At 36.5% G+C, this 14,555-nt stretch overlaps 1 protein-coding gene across 1 annotated transcript; it reads right to left on the reverse strand.

The window, feature by feature from the left end:
* Window positions 1–1,769: 1,769 nt before the first annotated feature.
* Window positions 1,770–14,056, reverse strand: LOC118050948 (probable serine/threonine protein kinase IREH1). The gene is made up of 18 exons (XM_035061424.2): window positions 13,096–14,056; window positions 10,787–10,851; window positions 10,493–10,672; window positions 8,996–10,402; window positions 8,380–8,552; window positions 7,944–8,190; window positions 7,134–7,226; window positions 6,911–7,051; window positions 6,736–6,828; window positions 6,364–6,568; window positions 6,120–6,205; window positions 3,803–3,891; window positions 3,432–3,483; window positions 3,275–3,331; window positions 3,005–3,178; window positions 2,840–2,917; window positions 2,102–2,292; window positions 1,770–2,001 (listed from the first exon to the last, which is right to left on the reverse strand). The coding sequence occupies exons 1-17, from the start codon at window positions 13,832–13,834 to the stop codon at window positions 2,212–2,214; spliced, it is 3,960 nt and encodes a 1,319-aa protein (XP_034917315.1). The 5' UTR covers window positions 13,835–14,056; the 3' UTR covers window positions 1,770–2,001; window positions 2,102–2,211.
* Window positions 14,057–14,555: the final 499 nt, after the last annotated feature.

A 14,555-nucleotide genomic window follows, 5' to 3' on the forward strand; every position in this document is an offset into this window, starting at 1 on the left:
TCTATGGAGCTTATCAAAGTGATTAAATAACATCTCAGCTGTTGTTTTTATAGTGAAAGGATGTGTCAATGCAATGAAATGACTATACTTGAAAAATTTATACATAATAACTAATATGATATATTTATCATTATTTTAGAAATCCTTCTACAAAGTCCATTGTAATATCTCTCAAAACTCCACTTGATACTAGTAATGGTTGTAAAAGTCAAAGATAGGCCACCCTCTCCATTTTAGCTTGTTTACATATATCACACTTCCACACCATTTGTTTCACCATTTTCTTCATTAAATGCCATTAAAACAGAGTCTTTAATCTCCTGTAAGAGTTTTGTATCCCAGCATGGCTCCTTATACAAGAGTCATGAGTTGTTTTAACTACCTTTTCTCTCATCAAATCATTAAAACACATCCTATCTGCTGCCAAATCTGGTACAAGAGCATCGAACAATCTCCTAATTTGTTCAAGTCATGGTCTCCTAAGAAAAATCCTTTAAACCATACTTCTGCCTTGCCTTCCAAGTAAAGTTAAGCAATTTCTAGCCCTTATGTTTTAACTACATTATACCCACCCCGATGGCCTTCATTGATTCCCACATTTTTCTCTAGATTGTGATTCTGGTATAGACACACCATCCCTCTGGTGTTAACTTGATTCCTGCCATCTCTTTCTGCTTCCCTTCCAGTCATATTTGTGCCTTTAATTGTTCATTGACTTGGCTTGTTCTTGCCACTGTCTCTAGCTGTCTGCTATGAAATCTTGCAATTCCTGAAGAAAAAACTTGTATTCTCTCATCTAATCGCCTTCCATGCTCTAACCTTCTTGTTTTCCACCATTTTTAAGCAAGTCATTGTTACTGTTGTAATTGTCTTGGATTCAAGGAGGCTCTGATACAATTTGTTAAGACTCAGTCTTAACAAAGAGGATAAAAAGGTTGAGAAGTAGAGGAAGAGAATAGAAAGAACTTGTGCAAGTTACACAACAGTCTTCTTCTCCACGCCACTGCCTTCCAAGCTTGTAACAAAATGGAAAGGGATTCCTAATCACTAACGCCATATTTCAAAGCTCACCTTCACTAATTGGAACATCAAATGTAAAATCCAATTACCGAGTAAACTACTTTCCGGCACTCTAGTCTAACAAAATAATGCGGGTCCTGGCTCTGTTGGAGACTTGAGAGAAAAGACAACGTATTTTTTGTACATCATGCTTGAAGCCATCTCTACTACAAAACGTATCATTATGCATTGAAAGATTCACAATTGTTAACAATCACACTCCTCTTCTCTCCTCAAAGTTTTGACAACTTGACTGAACGGACGATCTTTTGCTGTAATTTAGCCGGTAGCTGTCTCATTCTAGAAATGGATGGATCGTGGACAATATAGACTCTAACCAACATATAAACCACACAGCATGTACAATATAGGACTCGGCCAAGGCCTCATATATTCTTTTTTCTTTTTTCCCTATCATTTAATTGAATTAAACAAAAATGATGAAAACCAGTTCTCATTTTCAAAAATAGAGCCCGCATTTTTATCCTCCATGCATCAGAGATGCAGTAGCTGATCCGGCTAAGACTGCCAGGAGTTTTCATTATATTACGCGAGGAAAAACATGGTGGGAATAAAGCAGGTGCAAGGACTGGTAGTTTTAACCATAGATTCAGACCAATCTAAACCTGGTAACATGCACTCGACTTCTGATCTGTCTTGGATTAAACTACTGGACAAAGAAACTTGCAAGTTTGAAATTCATATCACACTAACTTACAACATGGGGATGCGTTCTTTTCATTGATACGAGGTGAAAATCACAAAAAGTACACCACACATCAAGAGTGTAGACCATCACTGTGGCATTTAAATTATGGCATACTATTATTCTTCAGCTCAACTAAACAAATAAAATCGAGTCCCAACAGTGTGAATCCATTACCTACACTGAATAAAGAGCACATCCCCAAGCAGTTTCAGTCTTCAACTTTTCTTCTATGTCTGCAAGTGTCAAAGATAAAAAAAAAAATTACCATATGATAGATGACAGAACAAATGAAAAGATGCAATGTGGAGAAAAAACACTAACTAGAGCAATTACATGTACAGGGTATATAAATAACACTGGCAAATCAGACACCCATAAATGTTCAAAGTGATTGAATGCCAAGGTACACGATTCTTCTGGCTTTTGACCAAGGAGATCAATGGTCATGAATTAGTTGTTGATGGATCATCCTTCCAACCCTTAGAGAGAAGATCATAGTTGATTGATGCAAGCTGGGAGAGATTCTAAAACAAGGGAAAAAAATAAAAATGTGAGAATACAGTAATTGATACAACACGCTGGTAAAGGAATAAATATACCACAAATCATGCCATGAAAAATAGCGAAATAAACATTGGGGTAAGATATGGCAATGACCCACCACAGCCCATTTAACCTATAACATAATTGCTGGCTTAACGAAGAACAAATAATCCATGTGCAAAACATTATTTAAAAGCATGATGAAAAATTCTTCCCTGCAGAGCATTTTAACAGGGACCAGCCAAAAGTTAGCTATCAATCTTCCCCCAGTTGAGCACATAATTATTTATAGTTTATAAAAAAACTTTGATTCCATATCAATTCAACCTAAAGCCATAAAATCACATTGCACATATTATGATTGTAAGTGCTATCTATCGCCAAGTTTAACTTTTATCAGTATTTTTGGATAGAAAAGTTTCATGTGGAATCAGAAACTTTCTTTCCTTTAGTGCCAAAAGCATCTCCAACGTTCAGATTGTGTATAAACCAAGGATACAACAATCCGGTTTAGGGGAATGAAAATACCTTAAATGAAAAATTACTGAAGGAGTAATTGATACATGAACCAGACTCGAATTCCGCAAGACCTCCACATTCATCTCCCTGTTCATCAATATGGCCCAAGAGTGAGTCACTTTTGCAAAATATGCAGGGGAAAACACACAAATTTCAAATTTTGTGATGTTTTACCACTTCATCATGGCGATGGCTTAAGCAGCTACTGCTGCCACTCAAGCTATCAGAATCACTTGAATCCTCAAAGTCACTGGCTGGATAATTTGGGTCATCTGAAGTATTCCACGAGTATCGACTTGTGAAGTAGCTTGTATCTAGTGCACTCTCTGAACTGGGCACAAATGCAGCCTGAAAGATCAATGCAAAAAAGGCAGTCAATCTCTAATCCATGTTGCAAGACTGCAAAAGGTCATATTTATCATGTTCATGGAAGAATCATCACACCTTCTGCCTAGCAAGTGTGTCCCAGTTGATATCTTTAAAGAATATATGCTGCTTCACCTGGATCACAAGTTCTGCATTTATTATCAAGGTAGAATGCAATAAATGCGTGAATATGAACAGGCTGAAAATAAAAACTAGAAATGCAGACTAAGTTCACCTCTGACGCTCCTCCAGCTCCAAGTCTCTGGTCAGGAACTTCAGTTAATAATCTGGAGACAAGTAGTATTAGTCACTTTAGACTGAAAAATATCTATCAATTCATAATCCAAAATTCTACCTAAGGCAATCTAATTTGCAGTAGTATATCATGCAAATAAAGATCTGCAAAATACAAAATAGGTAACAAAGACTCCAAATTCAGGTCTTGTCAAATACCAAAAATATCCCAAGGGATTGTATTAACGACAAATCAGTTGAGATGGAAGCATCCTTATCATCAGTGATGATAAAATTAATCATACAAAGTATACGTTTCAATAACAAAAATAATTGAATAACCATTTATAATAACTAGACAAACTCTCTTACCTATCAATTAGATCCTGTGCTTCAGGACTCATTTCTTCAGGCACCCGGGGCCAAGGTATGTTGCGGTTGAGAATATTATCAAATATTGTCTAGAAGCAAAATAGAACATAAGAATGCAGCAACGGAAAGGGAACTGAAATTTAAAATGCAAATCAAGGAAACAAAATATAATAAATTTCAAAGGTATTGCAAGCTATCAGTGAAAATAACTTTCTAGAAAGGCATTCCACCAAATAAGAAAAGATATCTGATTAAGCAAAAGAGAAAGGGTAATTGCACTGCACCAGAAGATCCAAAATACCTACTTAATGTTTGAAATAACTATTCACATATTTGACTACTCACATATTAGTTGCATGACTTAGTAACTACTCACATATTTGACTTCATTAGTTGTATGACTTAATGTTTGAAATAACTTTGCAACCAACCCTGGCTCATGTCCAGCATGTAAGTAGATACCAAATCCCTATAGGCACAGTCAGACAGCAGAGGAGCCTGACATGGATACACAGAAATTCAAAAGTATAAACAACTACATAGCTTGTCATGCACTATCTCGGTCCACCCACGCGCATCTACATGAGTTGTCACACACTATCAACTCAGGCCACCCAAGGCTTAAATTAGCAGCAAATCTCCAAACATGTCAGGCATCACCAACCAATGTAGAGCAACAATTTCTTGCAGATTCATCAGGAAATTAAAATTTTAATAACTTCATTTTCCCCTATAGATTCATCCATGTTCCACTTCCACGCCTATAATTTAGGTTTTTAAATTATTTTGTGAGAAACTATAACAAGCATGGAGATTTGAGAAAAAAAGTGAGAAAGTAAGAAAATAGAAAAGGAAGAAGAAAATATGAAGAAGGTGAAATTCTCACTAGTTATTTGCAGTAAATGGCAAATTGAGACTTTTTAGAAAAATATAGGGGTAGAATTGGGAAATTTTAAAATATGGGAATAGAAGTGGAGCATTGATGGATGTATATTGCAAAAATCAATACCTTTACCTTGCGGACAATGGTGCTGTTGAAAATGCGCGAGCACCATTGCTTAGTGCTTAACAATTGGAATTGCCCTTGCATGATTTCAGTTATATGTTCACCTAACCAGATCTCCAGTAATATTTTTTAATCCAAATTTATTGGCCTTGTAAAAAGTAGCCTTGAGTCCACCAGTGCATAAGATGTCTAGTGCCTGCCAGGCCAGTGCTAATAGAATGCCTTATATCGTCTTGGATTTCTTATCTTTACGAGCAGATTGCCTCCATATATATGGTAAATATCCAACTGAGACAATAAACCTAAATTATACTACCTAGTAATAATCCTTTTCAAGTTCTTGTATTTCCTCAAAATCACTATATTACTAAGTGATGATGAAACAAGATAAAATCTATGGAGCACTGTTCTACTTTATGTCTTAAAATAATTATCTGATGAACTTCAGATTTTCTCAGAATCTGTCACACCTACTGCCTACTAGTAGCTATTCGTTCAACACCTTCCTCCTGCACTTATCATGAGCTGTAGTCAGAAATGAGAATTCTCATCCTCTCCTGTTGTTACCGACTCTGAGCAAATTTTAACCCAATGCCAAACCCACTGCAGGACATAGAACATAACTGAATTTCCATTCCACCAACGCACTATAGTAGGCCAGGCTTTGGCAAAACTACAGATTTTTTTGGTCTAGGTAAAAGAAGAAAGGAATTCAATATTTGAAAATTGGATATGGGAGGGATGTATGGTATTTGAGGGAATACTAGTGTTCATGTAGTTCAAATAATCCAAGTCTGGTTGCTGAAATTTCTCTGCAGTAAATAGAATTTAAAGAAGCTCCGGGAATAACATCTAGAAAATGAAACACAAGCATCACACCTCGGTTCCTAAGAGTCAAACCTAACACTGATTGCATCTCACAATCACAAAGAGCATATTCCCTGGAAAGTTCTTTGAAAATATTGCATTCCATTCCGCCTAGTAAAGAACATATAAGATGTTTATATAGAAACTCCTACTTCTGATTTTGGGTTTGACCTAAATGAGAATGCACTACTATTGTTAACCTCAACAAAAAAGTTACATCTTCCTCTGAAAAGACTTTTCGGTTCATAAATCCTGAGCATGAAAAGGCCACTAACTTCTTGTTGAGAGAATAATAATAATAAAAAGAGAGTTTTTAGCAAAAATAAATTAAAAGAATTATGCAAAAGAAAATGGAAAGGAAAACAATTAACCAAGAGAAAAGTTGAAGAGAGAGCATAGCAACAAAATGCAGAATGAGACAGTATATAGAATTAGGGAGATAACCTGGGGATGCTCCGCATTAAAGGGTGGAATACCGACAATCAGTTCAAATAAAATAACACCCACAGACCACCAATCAGCGGTTGTTCCTGAGGAAAATTGCAAATAGTAGTTTATTGTTTCAGGCATTTCAATGCAATTAAACAAAAAGGTTAGCATTGCCAGACATACACGTTTGTTTAACCCAATATTGCATCACCATACAAATTAAATAATGGCATTTGTAGCTAAAACAAGGTATACAAACCATGCCCCGTTCCCAAAAGTATCTCTGGTGCCAGATAATCAGGTGTACCCACAGCAGAACGTTTCTTCCGCCTTTCTCGCTGATGCTCAGAAGTGGACAGTTGAGGTTCATCATCAACAAGCATGGATGTCCCACTAACAGCTGGACCAGATAAATCATCAGTGCTATTGATGAGACCAACCTTGGAAAGACCAAAGTCTGTCAACTGTTTACAAAGAATGTACACCTTAGTTAGACAAGGGCATATAGAAATTAAATATCAGAACATGGTCAAAGAAGAAGCAAAATATATGCAATAAAAAGAGTAGATGTATAGATGTTGAAAATATATAGCAGGAAAAAAAAAAAAAAAAAAAAAAAAAAAGGAGTTACCTTGATGTGCCCATCATGTGCAATCAACAAATTATCAGGCTTCAAATCACGATGAACTACATGCAGTGAGTGTAAATATTCCAAAGCAAGCACCTTAAAAACAATAATAATCAGATTTACAAACTGCACCACAAGCAGTAAAAGTATTTGCAAAGGAAGAAAAATTAAAACTTACAACTTCTGCAATGTATACCCTAGCAACATCTTCATCTAAGCAGCCCAGATTTCTCAACAATGAATACAAGTCACCACCATTCAAATACTCCATCACAAGATACAAATTCTCACGACAAGTAAATGAATAGAAGAAGCGAACCTGAAAAATTACACATTTATGTCAGAATGGAAAAGAATTTCTCATGGCATGCCGAAATGCTTTGCAAGCTAGACCTGCTCACCACAAAGGGATTGCGGACTGAAATTAAAATATCTCGTTCGGCTAGTATACTTTCAACTGCATTCTTGCGGATCATATCAGCCTTTTTAAGAACCTGTTGCAAATGCAAAGTATACAATCAATTCAGATCCAACCCCCTTTTTAGTGCGTGTTGAAAAACAGACAAGCATGGGACAATCAACAAGAAGAAGAACCACAACAGAAACAAAAGGTTTGCAAACACGCACTCCTAAACAAACATTTTGTCTAAAATTTCATCTATTCAGATTACACAATTAAATAAGAAACGAGAGTTATAATATTGAAAAAAGGGAGATTTGTCATTCTGAACTTTTGAAATAAGCATCGTTATGAAAGCCAGCCCTCAAGTCAAATCACACAGTTCCCTTAAAATTCTCTATAAAAAGTGCTCATAAACATTCCTGATGGAATTCAAGAGATCTTTTGTCTCCTGTCTTGCTCTTTATATAAACTTGAAGGACGACCATCAACATATAAAAATCACTGTTTATTATTCAGCACAGAGCCCACCGGGCCTAACTACAATACCACGATCTCACCCCGCTCCATCTTAATAAAGGAAATCTGCCTTGGTGGGACTATTAGTGATCTCTTTCTACAGGAGGTGAGATGCACCATTTGACTACAAGGTCCCATGAGCTTCATAATATAGTTGATTGAACTCAAATTTAAATAAATTTTGTCCAATCAAAGGAAATTTTTCAAAGAAAAAAAAGCAAATAGTAAATATAATGAAGCAAAAAGTCAGAACAGAAAAGGAAATTAAAACCACAGCATCAAACATTGGTACCTTTATGGCAAAAAGATCTCCAGTTGTTCTCTTTTTAGCTAAAAACACCCGTCCAAAAGCACCACGACTTATTGGTTTTATTATCATGAAGTCATCTATGGAGGTACGATCCTTAGAAGGATGTGTGGGACTTGTTCTCAAGCTCCGAACAACATCATCTTCCAGAGGAGCATCTTCATCAATTACAGTATTTGTTATATCAACCTTCTCATCTCCCACTAGCTCACAAAGCTGCAAATACTTTTCTCTGCACACGAAGAAAGAAGAACAGAGTGGTAATCAATTAACTTTCAATCAAAATTCAAATTTTGAAATTATCCAAAAGAAGTGCACCCAAACTTTCACTGGAAAGCTAGATCCAAACTTTGTAATTCATGGATGTTCTTTGCATATTTTGGCATAAAACTCCAAAAAATATTAACACATAATACTCAACCGAATAAGCTTCTCAATTCGTGTCCCAAAAGTCTCCACCATAAGAGCATCAAACTTTCTCCTGTCAATGACAACCCTCAAGTCTTCAAGACAAGTTAGCAAATAGGATATGGCGCGATCATCCTCCAACGGCATAGTTGCTACACATCTTGCAATATCGGCAAGTTCATTCAGCTGCATCATATAAAAGGACTTTTAGACAGACACAGACACCTTAAAAAATAAAACTTCAAACAAAAAGTAATCAATTCATGTCAGCAAGAACCGCATTAAGGCCACAAAGAATCCATCTTTCATGTATTTAAGGTGCTTCAAGCTGCCTTAAGAATATTATTATTACATTTTCTCTTTTGTCTTCTCTGAAAGCTTACACAATTGCAAAGAACTTCAATTTGCATTTAGTACATGACCAATATTTAGGATGAAATTTCATTATAAAAAGAAAGCCAAGCATTATAATACTGATGATACACGCCCTCTCAATAGTAAAGGAGTAAGTAGTTATTTTAAATCCTAAAACACAGTGGTTAACCCCTTTTCTTTAAGATGCTGGTTTCAAGGACAGGACCCATAACCAATTTATCAATAGGAAGAAACGAAGTAAAGTAGACAAGAACCTGTGGAAGATCATCATGCTCGGAAAAGGCACTCTTCCCTGCCAAAAGCAAGTCTATCTGACTATTCCTTGGTGTCAATAATGGAGATCTAGGAGTCATGCTACCAGCTGATGATGTGGCCATTCCCTGATCAGACTTGGGACCAAAACGGGTTTTACATGACATGGAAGGTAAGCCCTTCATGTCATCCATAAAAATAGAATTATCAGCTTCAGGAAAGAAATCGAGCATGTCCTCAGACCCTCTCCGAGACCAATCACTGAGTTTTGGTGAGAGAGCATCAGATTCTTCAGTCACACTGGAATTTGATACTTTTGCAATGTCTGGGCTTCCCACTGCATGTTGGATATCCTTCTGTGCAAAGGATTCTATCATCTTCTCAAGCGTTTCAGAAATTCTGACCAAGCGCTCATTCACACTCAGACACATCTGATCACATCGATCTGCAATTGCACAAATTCTTGAATGGTCTTCTACATATAAAGTTGGAACTTCCTCCTCACAAATGCGACAAATTATTGAACTCTCATCAGCAATATTCTGCTGATCACCCCAGTTACCCCAAGAAATTTTATGTTGGTGCTTTGTAGAATGTTCATGCAAATCTTTGACCAATGGAAGCTCAGAAGCTTTAGCAGCAGCCAGAAGCACATCAGAAGCTACTTTCCTGTCATTTGACGTTTTCAAAGGTTCATTCTTATCATCATTCTGCCCCCTTGGAGGAATAACTTCCTTTGTAATTTTTACAGGAGGAGATGGGAGTGGCTTCCAAGAAGAAATCCGATTCCTTCCCGTAGGAGATTCGTCACTCTTTGGAGTGTTATTGGCAGGAGAGAGGAATTTTCCTGGCAGTATATCTTGTTCTCTGCCCCAAGCACACTGCTCCTGACTATATGATTTCCTTACTGATGCAGCCTTCTGCTCTTGACTGTATGATTTCCTTGCCGAAGCTGCCTTCTTTGGAGCACTAGAAATTTTTCCATCCCTACCAACACTTGGAGGAATACGTTTATCTGCAGACTGCAAAAGCCTAAGCTGATGAAGCTGGAAAATATTTTCATCCTCAGCCAGCCCACTTTCCTTGTGGAATTGCAACAATCTGGTACACCTTGTAAGGATGAAAAGCATTCGGGTATGGAGCTGCTTCAGTATTCCTGGAGGAAGTTCTTGGCGTCTATCATCCAAATCTTGGACTATACCTTCACACTGAAGCCAGAAATCTCCAGGTGATGTCATAGCACAACTCCGAGCCAAAACCAACAAGTCTTCAATAGTTTCCTGCCACTCAGGATGACTATCTGCATTTTTTTCAAGAATTCCAACCAGATCCGCGGCAAAGACAGCCAGGTCAGAATTCACTTCTTCCTTTGCTTTGTCAAACTTTGCCCGTATGACAACCAAGATCTCCTGTACAAAACCAGAAAATTAATCTGGAGGCGAACTTCCTAGAGCACATTGCACCATCTAGAGGAGATATAACACAAATTAATGCATTACCTCCAAGTTATTTAACCCTCGAGGCTTCCAAAATGGGAAAGGTCGTACACCTTTGGAATTTAATTCATGGGAGAAACTTTTGATATCAGCAGGAAACCTCTTTCTAGGGGCACTTGTCACACGGAGTATTGCTTGAAACCTGGGAGATTCAGACTCCTTTGGGTTGTTACAATCATATGTCTAGAAAAGCAAACATTTTAAACAACGTTGTGAGGAAAACTAACTGGACACCAAGTAACCGAGTAGAAGACAAGTGAATTCAGACACTACCAAAAAAAATCCTTTCATCAGTACCTCAGGTGTAAAAACATCAGAGCTTTGCAAGCTCTCAGAGTGCCCCCATGATGAATTATGTTGACCTATTATGGTAACAAAATATCAGAAACATCTTTTTACAAGGAAAGACATTAAGAATATTGCCTATGAGTTAAAACATTCCATGAGCAGAAACCATTTCCACATTACAAAGTTTAAATTGGTATGAATTTCAGAGAAGGTCCCACAGGACAATCCTTTTACATACACAGATAAAATAAAAAAAAAGGCAGTTGTAACTGCACACACAGTTTTTTCTGTATACAAAATCATTTCCAATGATGAAAACATAGCACCCTAGGGCCCCGTTATGTACAGCCACCTAAATTCTCGACAATTTAAGAAAAAGCCTCAATTCCCAGCAGATTGGCAAAGTTTAATTGCAGTTCTGCTGCAATTAAATAGCTAAATAAAAGATGATCTCTCTTATTCTTTTTACACATGAAGCACTATCAACATACAATGTATCTTTCCTTCTCACCAAAATTTCTTTTTTTTAGAAACATGAACAAGCTTGCTGTCCAAACAACTCGTGCCTCACAAAATTTTCACTATTAACACATTGTGTCAATCTGGTCCATACGAATGCATGCAACATTTTCAATGCCTAATTTTGAACAGCCCCTGTTGTTTTGACATGATGAAGGACCTACTAAATTGTATCTCTTCCAAACTATTTTTTGATATAATTCAATCAACCAGGGCATACAGATTCATCCCCACTAACTCCACAATTTTTCTTTATGAAAAATGGAAACTCTTTTGCACAAACTCAGCAATTATGACTAAAGCACAATTCTGAAAATTCCACAAAAAATAGACAACTTACTTTGAACTTTTCTTTATGTAAATTATTGTTCCGGATACAAAGATTAGAATTTATTTTGGATAATTTATATTTGGGGAAACAAACATTACTTAGTTAACTAAGTTACATGGTATATTGCATGTTGGAACATTGCAAAAACAAATGCACAAAATATGGTCCTGGTGCAATTTTAAATCCCTTTAGTTCCATCATTCTTAATGCATTGCTTGTTAGGTCAGATCCAAGAATTCATTAAGCAAAGGTGAAATTGCAAATGATTTATCACAGAAATATCGGTGTCATTATTTCCAGTCAATCTCGAAAATCCACATATCTTGCAGGTACCTATCATAAAGTTCATTGAGGAGCTGTGAGTACTTAGAAGCTCATTGCTAAACGTAATCATCCTCCTTTCAGATTTAATTCTATGGAAGTTTTCAAAATCAGTTCACAGCAGACACCAAGTTACATTTCAAGGAAGTGACTGAAAGCTTCTTAGTATTTACAAACCTTAATTACTCAAAAGCGGGCCTTTAGTCCTCTATTTTCCAAATTGACTACGAAAGTGGAAACAGCTGCATTGTACGAACTTTGAAATCTGGATACGCTCCCAAATTATTTCACTTAAGAAAATTTTAAATCTAAATTGGGGGCATCGTTCAAGCTATGTTATTTTAAGCAAAATTTCCCAACAATGCAAGTTTAAAAGTCAACCAATAGAGTTTTCAACAAAAGGATTGTGGGCTTTCTTCCAAACCTTTGCGTAACCTATGGAGCAAAGAGCAAGCCTTTGCATGACCAATAGACTTCACTAACCCTTAATTGGATATGTGCAGCTCCTCTAGAGAATTCCTCACTAAAGTCACCTACCTTCTAGGCTTTGAGGATGCAATGGGTTAGATCTTGCTTAAGACTGAGTAGATACCATTTCAGGTGATTTTATGGAAGAGACCAAAGAGGATTAACAAGAGCAAGTATGAGACTTCGGGTACACAGATGTCCTAATAAAATATATCCTTTTTCTTTTTCCAGGATAGGAATCCTCTTCTGATCCCATTGCAGTCTCAATCATCTTTCTATCATCATGCCAAGCATAAATGATTCCATTGTTTAAACAGCCATTTGCCTCCATTCACCAAGCCACCCCCAACTAAACACCTACAATTCTCAGACATCAACAAATTCTCCTAAAAAAGTGCACCACCTAGTCTCTATCATCATTTTATCATCACTTCATACACCAACAATTACATTTTGGAAACAATTATATCCTACATTCACCAAGACATCCCTCACTAAACACCTAAGAAGATGTCACACTAAAGCAAATTTTGCCAATTAGTCAAATACACTTGACCAAATATGCGACCAAATGTAATCAACAAGTAAAAGCAAGCAGTTCACAACATTCAAAGCTATGCCAATTAAGAAATAAGCAAGTAACATCACTGAAAGGAAAAGGAAAAGGAAAACATCATACCAGCTTCACTGGATGACTCCCCATTCTGCAACCTGGTCCTTGCCTGCAAATTAGGACTGACCTCTCTAGACTGTCCTCCTCCACTTCCTGTAGACATACTGTCCCAATTGTCACCACCGTTACCACTCTCTTGAAACCCCGTCAACTTACTCTGCCCCTCCATCTTTTCCTTCTTCTTCCCTGACCCTAAAGAACTTGAATTCGAACCCGACCCTCCATCCCCACCACGCCTTGACAAATTACTAGACCCCAATACACCACTCCCCTTATCACCTCTAAAACTAAAGAAACTCTCTTGTGGCAATGGCCCTGATCTTGTTTTGATCCTATTTAACCCCAAAGATGATGCTAAAATCGGCGAAACTGACGATTTTTCTGCTTCTTTCTCCTTATTTTCAACCAAAACACCACCTTTTTTGGATTTTAAACCCGTCCCAGAATTTGAAGTCCCGGGTTTGGTAGGAGTTTGAGGTTGGTTCACAGTTTCTTTGCCTTTAAAAAACGAGTCTTTCTTTTTTACCCCATCTTTAACTTGGGTTTGCTTGCAAGTAAAACTACTAGAACTGCCAGTACTAGTTGGAGTAGTTGGGGTTGAATCTTTAGATTTGGAGGCTTTCTTCTTGTCGGATCGGATCGGTGAATTTGACCCAATTGATCTTGGACTGTTGTTGGATCCATCAGGACTAGAAGTTTCTGATTTCTTTGAAGATGAGAAAAACAGCTTGTTCTTGAACACCATTTTGTTTTAGGGTTTCTTTTTTGTTCTTTTTTTGTGCAGCAGCAACAGCAACCCTTTAGAGGAGCTGCTAAAGAGAGACCCGTGACATTTGAAGAGGAGGTGTGTGCATGTTTTTTGGCTTTTCAAAGGGAGAGAGAGGAGAATGGCGGTGGTTTTTTTTTTTTTTTTAAGATTGATTGGAGGAGAGGAGAGACAGAAATGTGGTTGGATGCAGGGAAAGAGAGAAGGATATGACTGAAAGTAGACTGAAAGGTGGTTTTGTGCTAAAAAGGGGAGACTTTTTTTTTTTTTTTTTGATAAATGATAAATAAAATTAAAATTAACTTTAACAACAGCAAAATAATCTTATTTTTTACCGTTAATTATATAATTTATAACTTATTCAATGAATTTGTTTTTCTATATTTTTAGGTTTGAACTAAGTTAATTTGCACTTGCTCCGCTGCAAGAGAACTGTTTTTCTTTTTAATATTAAAAAAAAAGAATTAAGAGCATGATAAGTTTTTGTGATGTTGTTACACTTATCTAATAAAATAAATTTTTAAAATTTTTAATTTAAATCTTTTTCTAGCACAAACTTTTAATTAAATCATAGAACTAATTTGATATGAATTGATTTATTTAATAAATTTAAAAAAAATTAAATAATTATTTTTTATTTTAAAAAATAAATGTTAAATGAAATCAAACAAAAATATAAACCAAACAATAAAAAAGAATG

Source organism: Populus alba, chromosome 15, assembly GCF_005239225.2.
Source record: "Populus alba chromosome 15, ASM523922v2, whole genome shotgun sequence".
In the NCBI taxonomy this organism is placed as follows: Eukaryota; Viridiplantae; Streptophyta; class Magnoliopsida; order Malpighiales; family Salicaceae; genus Populus; species Populus alba.